The following is a 17295-nucleotide window of genomic DNA, read 5'->3' as shown; positions in this document are numbered from 1 at the left end:
ACCTGCAGTGTGAACATGGCCTTTGGCTCATTTAGCAACTAACAGTTGACACATTACCAAAGAATTCAGTGTTTCCCTCAGTCTATCAGCTAAATTATTGTTTCGCAGAAAGTCATGCTCAAGGACACCAGAGCACTAGTTATTAATGACAAGAAAAGGGATTTATTCTCGTACGTCATCCTTTTACAGTTGGAATATCCGAGCCTCAGTGGGCGCACATCTGTCTCTTCAACCTCCAGCCTACCGTTGCTACCATAAACGTGCAGAAATATGACTTTGCTGGGGGAAAGCACCCATAAATGCTTAACGGCTCTCGGCTGAGCAATGGGATTCTGTTAAAAGCCGGCAGATAAAGCCCGAACACGGAGGTGGTACAACTGTAGTAAAATACATTTGGTTAATTATGCTTTGATAGCGACACGCCGAAGTCTTCCCAAGTGTGAGTTTAAGAGGTTTCTTTACATATGCTTTTTATAGACGCGTTCCTGTAGCTTATAAAGGAAAATAATTGTTTCACTCTCTCTAGTCATGAAGTCCGTGCAGAAATATTCTCACTATTTTGACTCATCAATCAGATAAGAGTTGTCTATTGCAACACTGTTCAAATTATGGAAAAACAAAAACAAAAAAATTTAACCAATAGTCTTCATATTTCTGGCCTGAGTTAGGTATTATAAGTATTACAGTGCAGCATTTGTCTTGTTTTCTATTGAACTATATTTGGCCACCTGCCTTGACTCACATATGAACTTGAAGTGCCATCCCATTCCTAACCCATAGGGTTCAATATGATGTCGGTCCACCTTTTGCAGCTATTACAGCTTCAACTCTTCTGGGAAGGCTGTCCACAAGGTTGCAGAGAGTGTGTTTATAGGAATTTTCGACCATTCTTCCAAAAGGGCATTGGTGAGGTCACGCACTGATGCTGGTCGAGAAGGCCCGGCTCTCAGTCTCCGTTCTAATTCATCCCAAAGGTGTTCTATCGGGTTCAGGTCAGGACTCTGTGCAGGCCAGTCAAGTTCATCCACACCATACTCTGTCATCCATGTCTTTATGGACCTTGCTTTGTGCACTGGTGCACAGTCATGTTGGAAGAGGAAGGGGCCCGCTCCAAACTGTTCCCACAAGGTTGGGAGCATGGAATTGTCCAAAATGTTTTGGTATCCTGGAGCATTCAAAGTTCCTTTCACTAGAACTAAGGGGCCAAGCCCAATTCCTGAAAAACAACCCCACACCATAATTCCTCCTCCACCAAATTTCACACTAGGCACAGTGCAGTCCGAAATGTAGCGTTCTTCTGGCAACCTCCAAACCCAGACTCGTCCATCAGATTGCCAGATGGAAAAGAGTGACTCATCACTCGAGAGAACGCGTCTCCACTGCTCTAGAAATCACTGAGCTCCTGAGAGCGGCCAATTATTTCACAAATGTTTGTAGAAACAGTCTCCATGCCTAAGTGCTTGATTTTATACACCGGGCCAAGTGATTAGGACACCTGATTCTCACCATTTGGATGGGTGGCCAAATACTTCTGTCAATATAGTGTATTTTGTGGCGATTGGTAAAGATAGTCAACAAGCATGAATTCTGTTTCCGGATCAAGGGCTAATTTTGGCGCTACTGTATCTTCACCGCAACAATCAACTTTTGGTGGTAACACATTTTTGATGCATTTCATCTTTAACTCCTGCCTCATCAATAACACATCTCCAGATCGGCGAGCCTCTGAGGTGAACGACACCGAAGGACAAGACGTTCCAGGACCGACGCGCCACTTAATGTTAACAAGACTGCGATACGGGCAATGCGAGGTGGAGATTCACTCTGTTGATGCACTTCATCCTCGACATCAGGCAGGCAACGCAATGCTAACAACACGGCTGATGACCGTAGCTGTGACTGTCAAATTGACTGACTTTTGACCGAACAACATTGACGGGGGAATTACCCAGGATGCGATGAAGTATTTTCACGTCATGGCTGTGTTGTACTGGCCGGGTGATGGCCCTAGCAATGATGCTTGGAGGATCCTCCGGGCTACCTTTGCACTGCAAATTATTTGCCACTTGCCAAGATTTTAAATTTTATTTCAAGATTATTTTCTAGTTTCCCTAGTTTTAAAACCAATTAATAGAGATGTCCGATAATATTGGCCTGCCGATATTATCGGCCGATATATGCGTTAAAACGTAATATCGGAAATTATCGGTATCGTTTTTTTTATTATCGGTATCGTTTTTTATTTTTTTTATTTTTTAATTAAATCAACATAAAAAACACAGGATACACTTACAATTAGTGCACCAACCCAAAAAACCTCCCTCCCCCATTTACACTCATTCACACAAAAGGGTTGTTTCTTTCTGTTATTAATATTCTGGTTCCTACATTATATATCAATATATATCAATACAGTCTGCAAGGGATACAGTCCGTAAGCACACATGATTGTGCGTGCTGCTGGTCCACTAATAGTACTAACCTTTAACAGTTAATTTGACTAATTTTCATTCATTACTAGTTTCTATGTAACTGTTTTTATATTGTTGTACTTTCTTTTTTATTCAAGAAAATGTTTTTAATTTATTTATCTTATTTTACTAATTTTTTAAAAATAGTACCTTATCTTCACCATACCTGGTTGTCCAAATTAGGCATAATAATGTGTTAATTCCATGACTGCATATATCGGTTGATATCGGTATCGGTTGATATCGGTATCGGTAATTAAAGAGTTGGACAATATCGGAATATCGGATATCGGCAAAAAGCCATTATCGGACATCCCTACCTATTAACTTAGTTTTAGTCATCGACTAATCTTCAGTTCAGTTCAGTTCAGTTTCAGTTTATCTCGAACATGCATACGATACAATGTAATGCATCACATATTGCCAGTTGTTTCATTACAGCACGTCTGAAAAGGAGTAGGAAGAAGCTGAGCTTATTTAATCCTAACACTTTTCATACCATAGCAATGTTATCCCATTTCCTTGTTCTCTGTAACAGAACAGTGAATACATACATAAATACTTTACCATAATAAGTAAACAAATATTAAATACATAAATAATCTTTATCTAATCTTAATTTTAGCATGAATAATTATATATGATATGTGTTCCATTGTAGTTTACACATTTTAAAATTGAGAAAATAAGTATTCAAAGAACATATGTTGGTTTACCCTCACATAGAAAATCGAGTTTAAAGATTCTGCAAAATCAAGGATGTTTAATTCAGAAATTGCAAATGGAATAATGCTTGTTTTCAGATTAAAATACATATTTATGCTAATTTCCAGATATACAAATCTTAATTTAAGATGTCTTATCAAGTAAAATTATTTGCCCATGCAGCTAGTTAATTTCAGTTTAATTTTTTGGCCAAGGTCTAATCTTTTATCTTATATTTTGACAACTCTTTTTTGCAGTGTGAGTACTGTAATTTACAGTAGAACACACTAAACACTACTGTATTGTTTGAAAGGTGACTACACGGGTGTTGTTTTATGTTTAGAGAACTTTAATTATATAAAAAAACAAAACTATTTAGACGGTTGTACATAGTTTTTTTTTATGCTCCTACTATGAACATATTCGATTTATTACTTTGCAAAAATGTATTCATCACGGTCAGGTCTGGAACCAATAAACTGATAAAGGAGGGACGACCGCAGTGCTTGTAGTGAGTACTATATTTTTCTGCCTAAACGGGGACCATGTAGAATATCAACATCAGCATAGTATTAACCAGTAAGTCTCAAACTGTGGTATGCATACCACTAGTGGTACGCCAAAGAATCACTTGATTACAGTGTTTAATTTTCCATTATAGAAACACAGTGTTACTGTTAAAACTGTGTTACAATTAGAGATGTCCGATAATGGCTTTTTTGACGATATTCCGATATTGTCCAACTCTTAATTACCGATTCCGATACCAACCGATACCGATACATACAGTCGTGGAATTAACACATTACTATGCCTAATTTTGTTGTGATGCCCCGCTGGATGCTTTAAACAACGTAACAAGGTTTTCCAAAATAAATCAACTCAAGTTATGAAAAAAAAATGCCAACATGGCACTGCCATATTTATTATTGAAGTCACAAAGTGCATTATTTTTTTTTAACATGCCTCAAAATAGCAGCTTGGAATTTGGGACATGCTCTCCCTGAGAGAGCATGAGGAGGTTGCAGGGTTGAGGTGGGGGGGTAAGGTGTGGCAGGGGGGGGGGGGGGGGGTATTTTGCAGCATCCCGGAAGAGTTAGTGCTGCAAGGGGTTCTGGGTATTTGTTCTGTTGTGTTACGGTGCGGATGTTCTCCCGACATGTGTTTGTCATTCTTGTTTGGTGTGGGTTCACGGTGTGGCACATATTCATAACAGTGTTAAAGTTGTTTATACGGTCACCCTCAGTGTGACCTGTATGGCTGTTGACCAAGTATGCCTTGCATTCAAGTGTGTGTGAAAAGCCGTAGATATTATGTGATTGGGCCGGCATGCAAAGGCAGTGCCTTTAAGGTTTATTGTCGCTCTGTACTTCTCCCTACGTCCGTGTACCACTCCGTAAAGCGGTGTTTTAAAAAGTCATAAATTTTACTTTTTGAAACCGATACGATAATTTCCTATATTACATTTTAAAGCATTTATCGGCCGATAATATCGGCAGTCCGATGTTATCGGACATCTCTATTTACAATGGCTAAAAATATGAAACATACTTAAATATAACCCCTGTCTCATTTTTAATGAATACTTAGGCCTACTACGCTACTGAAGTTTAATGTTGGTCATTATGGGTGTACTTGAAGAGCCAAGTGTTTTCTGAAAAAAAGTTTGAAAAGCACTGATATAGACATTAGATGTTCATGTACCGTCTTCATCCGTCCGGCAGTTAAAGGGCTCGCTTTCAGGGCCCGGCCCAACAACCGTGAAGGCAGACACGGTGATGCGATACTGGGTCCACTTCTCCAATCGCTGCAGCAGCACCTGCTCTTCGGAGGCAGGCACGGTGGGCTCCTCCATTGGCTCCACATCGTCACCGCCACCCTCCGCCTGTCCCACCACCTGGTAGCGCACCCTATACCCCGCCAGGACACCATTCTGGCTCCTCAGTGGCGGGGGGCGCCAACTTACCAGCAAGGAGGTGGAGCTGGTGCTGCTGCACTTAATGTCTTGAGGGGGGGCTGAAGGATCTGGCGAGGCGGACAGGACAGAAAGGAAGGCGGAGGAGGGCGGGGGAGAAGGAGGGAGTAGAGAACCGGGTAGATGGGTAAGGAGGGAGGAAGGGGTGAAAAACAAAAACATACAAAAGATGGGAGAGATAAAGAAAATGATAAAAAAGGAAATTTGGGGGGGGAAAAAAAGGATAACAATTTTAACAAATAAAATTGCAAAAATAAACAGGGATACAAACTTTGGAACAAATGGAAAATAATAACCAAGCAAATGTGGACAAAAATGAAGAAATTGATAAAAGCTGACATAGTGTAATAATGAATCTTATAATGTGTAATTAAAACATATTATATTTATTGTCATCAAATGAGAGCCTCCATTTTTAATTTCCTAGGCAACCTGTCCCAATACATTTGTAAAATGCACAAAGTAGGCCAACATAAAGTCATTCAATCTTAACATGATCACTTATGCTGACTTTTGCCTTGATTATCTTCGGTGGATCGCATGCAGTTTTGTTCTCAATGTAAGATAATGACTATATTACACTGGAGACCAGGGGTGTCCAAAGTGCGGCCAGGTGCGGACCGCAGCTAATCTTTTAAAGGTCCATCATACACTTTTTTTTTTAAAATACCCCCAAAAATTTTGCAATATTGAAATCAACAGAAAGCTGCCATGTTGACGTTTTTTTTTACTTTACAACTGTCAATGCTTAAGATATAATAACACACCCAAGACAATGGGCATATATATACACACGCACACCCCCTCCCCCACCCCACGCCTTCACCACCGCTTGATTCCCCTCGGGGTGATGGACGGCTGGCAGCGCTTCATAGCAGCAGTCGACCTCCAGGGCCCCAACTCCCTGCCCCTCTGTTGCGAGTTGTCGTGATTAAATGTAACATGTTTATGTGTGCATGGCATGGAGGTTTTTCCCCACTCCAGACTAGGCCCCCTTAGGAGCCCAGTCTAGATTGTATTTTTTTTACTCATCTTCTTCCCCAGCGTTTGACCTTTTTCTTATCTTTTACGGGGCGCCTCGTGGCCTGTTCTGTAAACCTGTACACTGTTTGTTTGTCTAATCTTGAACGGGTTTGTGCTGAAAACATAGTTTCGTTGTACTTGTGCAATGACAATCCTATAAAACGATCTAAAGTTGGTCTAAAGATTTAAATGTTGAAAGCAAACAATATATATTGACATATATCACTTATCTTAATACTTTTATGAGTGAGTTTGATGATTATTTCATAAACAATACGAATAAACCAAAAGCAATGTTGTTATGAATTAATTTTCTTTTTAAGGCTCTAATTACTTTACATCAAATATTCCGTTTTGATGATTTTTTTTGGAGGAAAATACTGCAAATGTGTTTTTGTTATTAATTAAAGAGGGTTTTGACAAAAAGGGTATAGAACATAAAACTAATTCAAACTTAAAAGATAGATCTACGGAGCCCCTAAAGGGACATGGGGGAAAGTTTATTTTTTATAATTTTATTTTCTTTAGACATGAGAAACTTTTTATACAATTATTAAAAAAAAAAAAAAAATTAAAAAAATATATCTTTTTTTTTTTTGAGACATGTATCTCTTGCACAAGAGAAACTATCTCATGCGCACGAGAAACTATCTCATGCGCACGAGAAACTATCTTGTGCGCACGAGAAATTTTCTTGGCGCACGAGATAATTTCTTGTGCGCACGAGATGTCTAAAAAAATATATATATATATATTTTTTTTTTAAATTTTTATCTTGTATGCATGAGATACATGTCTTAAAAAAAAAAAAAAAAAAAAAAAATATATATATATATATATATATATATATATATAACATTTTTTCCCCCCCATGTCCCTTTAGAGCAGGGGTGGGCAATTAATTTTTACCGGGGGCCGCATGAGCAACCCGAGCACTGCTGGAGGGCCACATCGACAATATTTCAATTAAATTTTGCTCAATATTATTTTTGATATATACCGTAAGATAAATAATAATAATAATAATAATAATTAATAATAATAGTAATACTTCAACATAGTGTGTGTAACAGCATTCCATGACTAAAATAAATAAATTAACATTAATAATAAATGACAGTAAAATAAGCACACGTATGACTGAGGAGTCATAGTGTAACTTTGTGTGGTGTTTGAGTTGTCTGACTTTTTGTGTGGCCATAAACGCACCAGTGGTTTAGTGGTATGCGTGTTGGTGACAGATGACAAGTTGGTTTTGGCCTGGTTTGTACGGCAGAAAATGACTAGTTTTTCGAGATAGAAGTGTTTTACTCATGTTTTTGGTGTGGTTATGTCCGAATATAAACAGTTTTGCTCAATAAAGTGATCGATATAATTCCTGTCCTCGAAGCATCTCGATAGACGTTACAATAATTGAACGGTGTTCAATTGAACGGTGTTGACGAACACCGTTAGGGCCACTTGTTGTCACTGTCACTCAAAGTTGCATTGCAAAATTACATAGAATAAATGTGTTTATTTTGTTTAGAATTCAGATGGGATTTGATTTGGTGCGCGGCATATATTTGCTGCGCGCAGCGGACGCTTGAGCAGTGCGCAATTGCGCAGGCACGCACCTTAGAGGGAACGTTGCTTGGCAGTCCATGTCTTGTTGAAAACACGCCATTCGTCATCAACTTTTCTCTTTTTAGCGTCTCGGGTGTAAACCGTGCATCACTTGTCGCTGCATGTGCACCTTCACTCGCAGGTTACACACGGACACACGCCCATAAATAATACTTTTCAAAATAAAAGCAGCACAGTTGTATTGCGCGCACGACATAGATGTTTTTTCAACTTTATTTTGTATTTTGTGATTGCAGCTGTTCACATTCACTCACAATCACGCACACGCATACGTCCACACGGAAGTAATACAAATAACGATTTTCAAAACAAAAGCAGCACCGTTGTGTTGCACACTCGACATAGATACTTTTTAAAATTTATTTTGTAATTTATGATTGGCCTCACGCGGGCCGGACAGGGACGCACAAAGGGCCGGATGCGGCCCGCGGGCCGCAGAATGCCCAGGTCTGCTTTAGAGGCTCTGTATAGATCTGAAGTTGATGTATATATATTTATTTTCAACACTTTAATGACTGAGACCCTTTTGGGTCCTCGGGACTTTCAACGTTCATCAACATTGAGGGAAGCCATAATGGTTACAATGAAATATATCAAAAATGCCTCCAGCTTGCTTTCATTTTTCAGTAGAAAAAGTTTGGACACCCCTGTTTCAGACGTAGATATAAAATCTGTGAACAATACCCAGACTACTCTGTAGATTTAAATCTTGGCTCTAAAAAGAGGGAATCGACTCAGTGTTATGCCCTGTTCATTATTACACGAGGTGTTATTACATGCAAAAACTGCACAACTGAGAAAATAGGAGATAAATAGCATTCCATAAAAAATGACCTTCATTATAATAATACAACAAAAGTATAGTGAATAAGTCATGGGGTATTTTTTGTGTAAATCATGATTAAAAATAAACCAGGAAAACATGGAAAAACATAATACTTTACATATGCAGGGGGGAAAAAAAACGTCAAAAGAATGACAACAGGCGGTGTCTGCATCATACGTACCTGGCATCCACTAACAACATTTTAGAGACTTTCTTACCACCAGCCCTGGACTACAGCAAGTGCTTTCTCTAATTGACACTTAGTGACCGATTTTGACAGCTATCACAAAATTTGAAAGCATGCACCTTCCATTTGGAGTTCTATCGACATACATTTAGGCCCAATTTGAGAGAAAGAGGTTAGCTTTATGCTGTATTCAGGGCTGCTTAATACTCATGTATGTTTAGGGCCGGAGAGGTCCACAAGACTGTGAGAGGGGAGGTTGTCGGTTTTTTTCCGCATGCCACAAGCGCAATTTGTTGAAATAAATCCCATTTCATAGCCCTGTGCTTTTTGCGTCTTGGTGGAGCTTACTGTCAGATTGAGGTTCGCTCGGAAACACGCGACCTGGGGGAAGAGAGCGCGTACCAGGGAATCCGTACAATTTTAACGGTACTGCACAAAGGCTGGTCACTTTTGGTAAAAACGATAAAAAGCAGAGGTGTTTGCCAATCAGAGAGTCTTGTGGTTGGCAATCAGAGAGAGTCTTGGGGTTGACGACAAATAGGTCAAGACCTCACACACAGTTCCAATCCTCTCTCTGTGTCCAAAAGGCTTATTTACTTACGGTTTTACTGGATTTGGAACCTTCCAGCTTATTTCCTCTGCCCGTATTGTATTTGAAAACTCTCCACGCCAACAATGATTGCTCAGTCCTCAATCTTTGTGATGTAGTATAAAGACCGCGAATGTGACAGCGGCCGGGGCTATCGTCGCGCACAGGCCTCCCCCACCCCCCCACTTTAAGACCGGCTGTGGCGCAGCTTTGATAAAGTGCATTAGCCATGAAGAAGACCAGCAGTAGGATTATGGATTCTAGAACTGTAGAACCGCAGAATAACCTCTGCTGATACTTAACACGGGGTTCTCTTGAAGCTTCACATCACAGTGGTACCTCGGCTTATGTGTTTTTCGGAATACAAGCTGACTCTCGGCTAACTGTTGTGCTTTAAGTTGCGGACAAAAATTCGGGTTATGTGTCTTCCCGCCGCTAGTTGGCGTAGCAAATGCCACAATGAACCTCGTAAGATCTAACTAAAAAAATCTGGTCATACTCGCTAGCATTAGCTTGAACCGAGAGATTGACGTACCGTATTTTTCGGACTATAAGTTGCAGTTTTTTTCATAGTTTGGCCTGGGGTGCGACTTATACTCAGGAGCGACTTATGTGTGAAATTATTAACACATTACCGTAAAATATCAACAATATAATTTAGCTCATTCCCGTAAGAGACTAGACACCATAATATGTTACGTTAACATACCAGGCACGTTCTCAGTTGGTTATTTATGCGTCATATAACGTACACTTATTCAACCTGTTGTTCACTATTCTTCATTTATTTTAAATTGCCTTTCAAATGTCTATTTTTGGTGTTGGGTTTTATGAAATAAATTTCCCCAAAAAATGCGACTTATATGTGTTTTTTTCCTTCTTTATTATGCATTTTCGGCCGGTGCGCCTTATACTCCGGAGCGACTTATACTCCGAAAAATACGGTAAATAGACATGAACACAATCTTCTGTATCGTATATATCTGTGGCTTATAGTCTGGTGCGGATATGTAAAAATTTGTTGGTTACGGCTTAAATACCGGTCCACTCTATAGACCGAAAAATACGGTACTTAAAGCTGGGCATACATTTTTTAAATGTTTAAAAAATATATATTCGAAATGATGAAAAGTCGACGGTAACGCAGCTCGGACTGAACGAGAGCCACAATTCACTGGTCATTACGTACATTCGGGTCAGTCCTGCTCCACTAAAGTAATGTAGCTGTCGGGAACACTTCTTCCAAACTGTTTTCGCCCATCAAAACAGGTCATGAACAAGATGACATTTCAGCCACTGCAGACTCGAAACAGTGTCTGTTAATATGCACCTCCATCTGTGCCTTAAATCGACTTGAAATGCCAGTCAAATCAATGCACAGACTAGTGTTGGATGCCTCTCGTCATCACAAACAACCAAAAGCATTTGCAATCGGCAAATGAATGTGTTCTCATCGGCAGTGTCAATGAGCAGGACGGCCGCATTTGGGGATCATTATCAAATTAATCTTCCTTGATGCCAAATGTCCATGCAGCAAATAAAACAAATGCTCCAATACATCTAAAAAGCTTGCACAATTACAGTAAGTGGTAAGGCTAAACGGCTTGTTTGGCTAAATACGGAGGATTTAGACTGTGCAGCTTTAATTCAAGAGACAACGCTCGACTGGCTACTGGCAGGTCCGAGGTTTAATCTAAACGCGTAATAAAGCCTAACAATCCAATGGAATGGCTCGGAGCTTATAGCAAAGCATGAAATTAATTCTGCAGCTATGAAATGGGATTCCTATCTGGGACTCTGTGGCCCGGCAGTCCGCTTGTACCTAACTCCCAGGGTCCAATCATGCCTTATAACTGGGTAACGAGCAAGAGGGACGCTGGGAGCCTGCCCACCTCTCTAATTGTGGACCCACTCCAGCCACGTCTGAACAGTCTCACAGTAAACGGTCTCTGCATCTGGTCTGTCGGTGACATCACAACCCAAGAGGCCTTACTGCTTCTGAATGAGGACCACTGTTGTCAGTAATATCTTGTGTCTCATAACATAACAATCAAGAGGGCCTAAAGAGGCCGTTTTGACTCGAGAAGGTTACAAGGCAATTCGTTATCGCAATTTACAGCTACATATTCTCGACAATGTGGTCTTCATGACAATAGCCTCGGGTGATGCCACTTGCACTGAGTACGAGCCTTAACAATAGGCAAACCTCTTGTATTCATACAACAGATAAAAGACAATCACTTTGCACATGTCAGTCTTTTTGTTTCGCGGCAAAGGGTTTCAGTCTGCCAGCAAATACGACAATAGTTTGCTTTCTGACAATCGTCTACCACTTCACTTACTGTACATAATAGAAAAAAATAATGCAATCCTTTATTATCTTTTATTTTATGGTACTATTTTTGTCCAAATACTGTGCAGTACTCTGCAAAAATGACACACTCCTAGACTAAATGGTACAAGGCATTTTTTTTAATGAAACTTGGTTATTAAAGCTGGGAGACTACACTTCAATCACATGTTGACTGTTTTATTTAAGACCTATTGTAGTTTAATAAAGCAAAAGCATACCAACTTTACACTTGTGGACCTAAGTACATGCTCCTCACAAGCTTGGATGCATGGATATTACTTATTATTATAACTACTGAACGCAATGAGAAGCAAATTAACATACAGTGCATTCGTAAAGTGCTCACAGCGCTTCACTTTTCCCACATTTTGTTATGTTACAACCTTATTCCAAAATGGAATAAATAGATTTTTGTCCTTACAATTCTACAGCCAATACCCCATAATGACAGTGGAATTTTTTAAATTTTTTATTTTTTTTCCAAATTTATTTAAAAACATACTTTTCACATTATATAGGGTGTGGATGTTGGAACGGTTCAAATTGAATGAGAAATGTGGGATATGCAGTTGATTGCATATTTCCAATTCATTGCCCATGGGGAAAACATTTACAGAAATTCCGGGAAAACCGGGAATTTTGAGAAAGGGAAAAACATGATTTGCGTTAGATATATGGGAAGAGAAGTGTGGGTGAATGGTTGAAAGGTTGGAATCAGGTTTAAAAATTGCAAACATTTTTGAGAATTTAGGGGATTGTAGAACTATGAATATGTCCATTCATTTGAATGGTGAATCCCTGGAAATTTGGAAATTTCGGGAAAACCGTGAAGTACAAACAAAAAAAAATATTGATACTAGCACAATTTTCCTAGATGTTAGAGTATTTGGAATCGGTTGAACATTTTTTACGTAGTGTTTTTACCATTAAAAAAAAACCTGTGGTACCGTTTTGCCATTTTCAGTAATGAAGTAAAATCTACAATTGTTTTTATGGTAAAAAAAAAAACTGTCAGCCCAGTTGGCGGAATTTTACCATAAAAAAAATCAGTTTTCTATTTACAGTAACAAAAAAAACCAAAGCTGCCATTTTTTTTGCTGGAAAAAAGACTTTGGTACCATTTTGCCATTTACAGTAATATACCTAAAATTTTACAGTTGTTTTTACGGTAAAAAAAAAACTGCCGATCCAGTGTGCGGAATTTTACCATAAAAATCAAGTTTTGTATTTACAGTAACAAAAAACAAATACCATACATTTGACAGTAAGATTCTGGGAACTGAGCTGCCAGTTCTTTACTGTAAAAAAACCTTTTGTACCATTTTACCATTTTTAGTAATACACTGTAAATTGTACAGTTGGCGGAATTTTACAAAAATTTTTTATTTATTTACAATAGCAAAAAAAAACTAAGCTGCCATTTTTTGTACTGGAAAAAATCGTTTTTCCATTTTCGGTAATACACCGTTAATTTTACAGTTGTTTTTACGATAAAAAACTGTCAGCCTAGTTGGGTATTTCGAATTTCGGGAAAACCGTGAATTTGTACCAAAAAAAGATAACTTTTTTTGTCCCGACTAAGAGGAATGTTTTGAAGGTGGAATGGTCCAAAATGGTTGAACAATTTGAAAACTTTCCAGGAAGAGCTGAAAATAGGGCTTCGGAAATCGCGAATTCAGCAAATTTCTGGAATTTTTTTAGGAACTTGGAAAATGCTAGTTTGATTGTCCAAGGTGAGTGGAGTGTGCGGTTCTAATCAATTGGAGTTGTGCAAGTTCGAAAAAGGGCCCATTTATTTTCAAAATGATCCGGAACCCGGGAAATTTGGGTAAACGAGCCAAACGTTTTGATCGGATGAAAACTGATAATAAATGACAGTAGTCTTTTTTGGAAAATAGCAGACTGAATCCCTTTACCCATAAAATCACTTACCTTCACACATCCCAAAGTTTATTTAATGTGTTGTCAACGGGATTTCTGTCTTAGTCTGTGATTGTTCTGAATTACACAGTATTAGAGCTGAGGGCTGACTCCCCCCCCCCCCAAAAAAAAACGCCCAATAAAACATATTTCCTGAGAGAGCTCACAGACTTATAGAAAAAGAGTGGATAGAAAAGGTCGAGAAATGAGCAGTGAAGTAGAATGCAAGTTCAGACACTGACACTCACAACATCGTTATTGGAAAATAGAGTATATACCCAATGTGTGTGTGTGTGTGTGTGTGTGTGTGTGTGTGTGTGTGTGTGTGTGTGTGTGTGTGTGTGTGTGTGCTGGCTGTGGTGGATTCAACCTCAAACAAATTAGCAGGAAGCTGCAGTTTGGCGCAATGTCAAACTAATATCCAGTGGGGTAACCCAAAGCAATAAAACAAATGATGGGTGTAACTCAAAAACGTTGTCAAAGACTCAACACACAAGAGGAGGGGGGCACGACGTGAGCAAGGCCATTCCGAGGGGAGTGTGCGTTGCTTTGCACGGGTGGCACAGATATGGAGGGGGAGGGCTGGGATATGCTGATGTGAGATGAAGACTGTATCAGGTCCGATGGGCGTGTGTGCTTTATTGTTCCAGAACAAAAACACAGCGAAGGCAATAGCAGACACAGTGACAGGTGAAGATGGACACCCAAGAGACGCCAGTTGAGGAATGGAGCTGCAAGACCATGGATTATATTTTCATGCCTGGAACCATCAACAATGCGGTTATTGACTTGTAATAGCACCGCCCTGGGGGCAGGGATGGTAAGGGGTGTAGGGGAGGGGGAGTGTTGCATGCGACTGGTGCTCTCCTCAGTGACTCTGCACTGTTTGTGGTCACTCTGCTTCGCAGAAATCAACAAATAATAATGATAGAAAAACTGTGAGGTGGTTGCTCCGAAGTCCCTAAACTCAGATTTGGGGTGGGGGGTTTGGGGGAGGGCAGCCAACAAGTTGCACTGGTAGAAACAGAAAATGTGTTAAAGGTAGGGATGGGTACCTTTCACATTTGAATTGAAAACTCAATGGCCACCAATTTCCGGTACTTTTGTGTGTGTTCAAATGCGTTAAAACATGATATGTTTTTAATTATTAATTGTCATTTAACCTCTTAAGGCACAAGCTGTTTGTTTACATGCTTTTTTTTATTTCTCTTTGCTATTTGGGCTTATTGGACCCTAGTTAGAATAAAAACTAAACATCATCTTTTAATGATGTAAAGTCCATGAGTGCACAAATGTGTACTTCATGTGTACTGACAAGTACATTTTTATTTTTACACTTTTTTTTCCAAATTCCATTGTATGTTATACTCTTCTGACACCACCAGATAGCAGTATAAGTGTCCATATGTCGGCATAAGACCACAATTCAGTAGTGTACACAATTTTGGAAATAAGAGCTAAAATGTGCTGTCCACGCATGTGGCCACTAAGGCCTTTAGAGGTTAACAAGGAGCTAATAATGATAATGTGCTGTCCAGTTGTTATATGTTCTGAGTTTCATTTGCAAGTATTATATAGTAGACTTTGTATGCAGTTGCAACTCCAAGACGTTATATGGCAGTAGTGTATAAACTGCAATGTGTTGACTAGGCAGGAAGTAGTCTTTGCCATTAAGCTGAATGTGCCAGTCTAGTATTTTTGTGCCCTAAAATGTTTCACTAATTTGTGTTTTTATTACATAAACTTTTATTTGACACTGAATTTATGTAACTTAATTTTTTTGCATGAAAATTTTGTGAACTGAATCAAATAATGCTGACAATTTGATAAAAAAAAAATCAGTGTATAAAAGTCCAGTGTAATTAAATCTGATTTTAAAAAAATCAGTGTAAAAAAATTCACTGTAAAAAAAATTAGTGTATAAAACTTCAGTGTATAAAGATTTTGTAGAAAAAAAATTAGTGTATAAAATTTAGTATAAAAAAAATCAGTGTTGAAAAATCCACTGCTTCAAAAAACAAGACTCACTTCCAGTAAATTAAGACTGAAGCAATCGACCCTGTCTCAGAACCAGCCAATGAGATGTCAAATTTGAAGTCACGTGACACGGTTCTTGCAAAACAGCATAAAAAAGCAGTTTACTTTCATAATTAACAATGAAAACATCCAGCATTGAAGTGTTTATTACTGTATTTTTCGGACTATAAGTCCCAGTTTTTTTTCATAGTTTGGCCGGGGGTGCGACTTATACTAAGGAGCGACTTATGTGTGAAATTATTAACACATTACCGTAAAATATCAAATAATATTATTTAGCTCATTCACGTAAAAGACTAGACGTATAAGATTTCATGGGATTTAGCGATTAGGAGTGACAGATTGTTTGGTAAACGTATAGCATGTTCTATATGTTATAGTTATTTGAATGACTCTTACCATAATATGTTACGTTAACATACCAGGCACGTTTTCAGTTGGTTATTTATGCGTCATATAACGTACACTTATTCAGCCTGTTGTTCATTATTCTTTATTTATTTTAAATTGCCTTTCAAATGTCTATTCTTGGTGTTGGGTTTTATCAAATAAATTTCCCCAGAAAATGCGACTTATACTCTAGTGCGACTTATATATGTTTTTTTCCTTCTTTATTATGCATTTTCGGCCAGTGCGACTTATACTCTGGACCGACTTATACTCCGAAAAATACGGTAATTGTATAAAAGTTCAGTGTAAAAAAATCTGGTGTGAAAAAATTCAGTGTATAAAAATTCACTGTAAAAAAATTCAGTTAAAAAAATTCAGTGTATAAAAATTTTGTATAAAAAAATTCAGTGTAAAAAAAACCTCAGTGCTAAAAAAAAAAAATCAGTGTTGAAAAATTCACTGCTTCAAAAAGCAAGACTCACTTCCATTAAATTAAGACTGAAGCAATCGATCCTGTCTCAGAACCAGCCAATGGGATGTCAAGTTTGGAGTCATGTGATACGGTTCTTGCAAAACAGCATAAAAAAGCAGTTAACTGGGCTACCAGGGCATAATACAACATAATTAACAATGAAAACATCCAGCATTGAAGTGTTTATTATGTGGTATTACGGCCAGATAGTGTTTGGGTCGGTGCTGAGTCTGCAACAAAAGTATTAAAATATGGTACCGTTTTACGTTAATTTGGTCAAAGCCTACAAAAGTACCAAATTTGGTACCCATCCCTAGGTAAAGGACGTCTCCCTTTTTTCACCATGGCTCTCCTATGCACCAACATATGTTTTAATCACAAATGCCGTTGGAAGTTAGATAATTACCACAGCCTCAGTGCTAATAGTTTCAATCACAGTGGGCATATTTAGCTTTCGTTGAAAGTCTGCAAAATAACTCCGGCTGTCAAAGAACATCCAACGGTACATGTCTCGTAATAGACTTGTAAAGAAAATAAGATATTTTGTTGACCTGTTTTTATTTGAAATGGATATTAACATTTTAAATTGGTGTGCATCTGAAAACAAGGAAGCAAAAAAACAAAACACTGAATATATTAAAGAAAAATAACAGCTCGCTTTGAGTGGAAACATTGGACTGATTTCAGCTTGTGTAAATAAACAGCATGTGAAGAACTACAA

The 17295-nt window shown here is 38.5% G+C and overlaps 1 protein-coding gene across 1 annotated transcript in view; it reads right to left on the bottom strand.

The window, feature by feature from the left end:
- Window positions 1-17295, bottom strand: part of LOC133635472 (receptor-type tyrosine-protein phosphatase S-like) — a 267952-nt gene that overhangs the window by 88863 nt on the left and 161794 nt on the right. The window contains exon 10 of the mRNA XM_062028688.1: window positions 4881-5201. Within this exon, the coding sequence (XP_061884672.1) occupies window positions 4881-5201 (321 nt within the window). The remainder of the gene's footprint in view (window positions 1-4880; window positions 5202-17295) is intronic.

Source organism: Entelurus aequoreus, linkage group LG19 (assembly GCF_033978785.1).
Source record: "Entelurus aequoreus isolate RoL-2023_Sb linkage group LG19, RoL_Eaeq_v1.1, whole genome shotgun sequence".
Taxonomy (NCBI): Eukaryota; Metazoa; Chordata; class Actinopteri; order Syngnathiformes; family Syngnathidae; genus Entelurus; species Entelurus aequoreus.
Note: the sequence above shows the minus strand (reverse complement) of the source record. Positions and strands in the feature narration are given on the sequence as shown.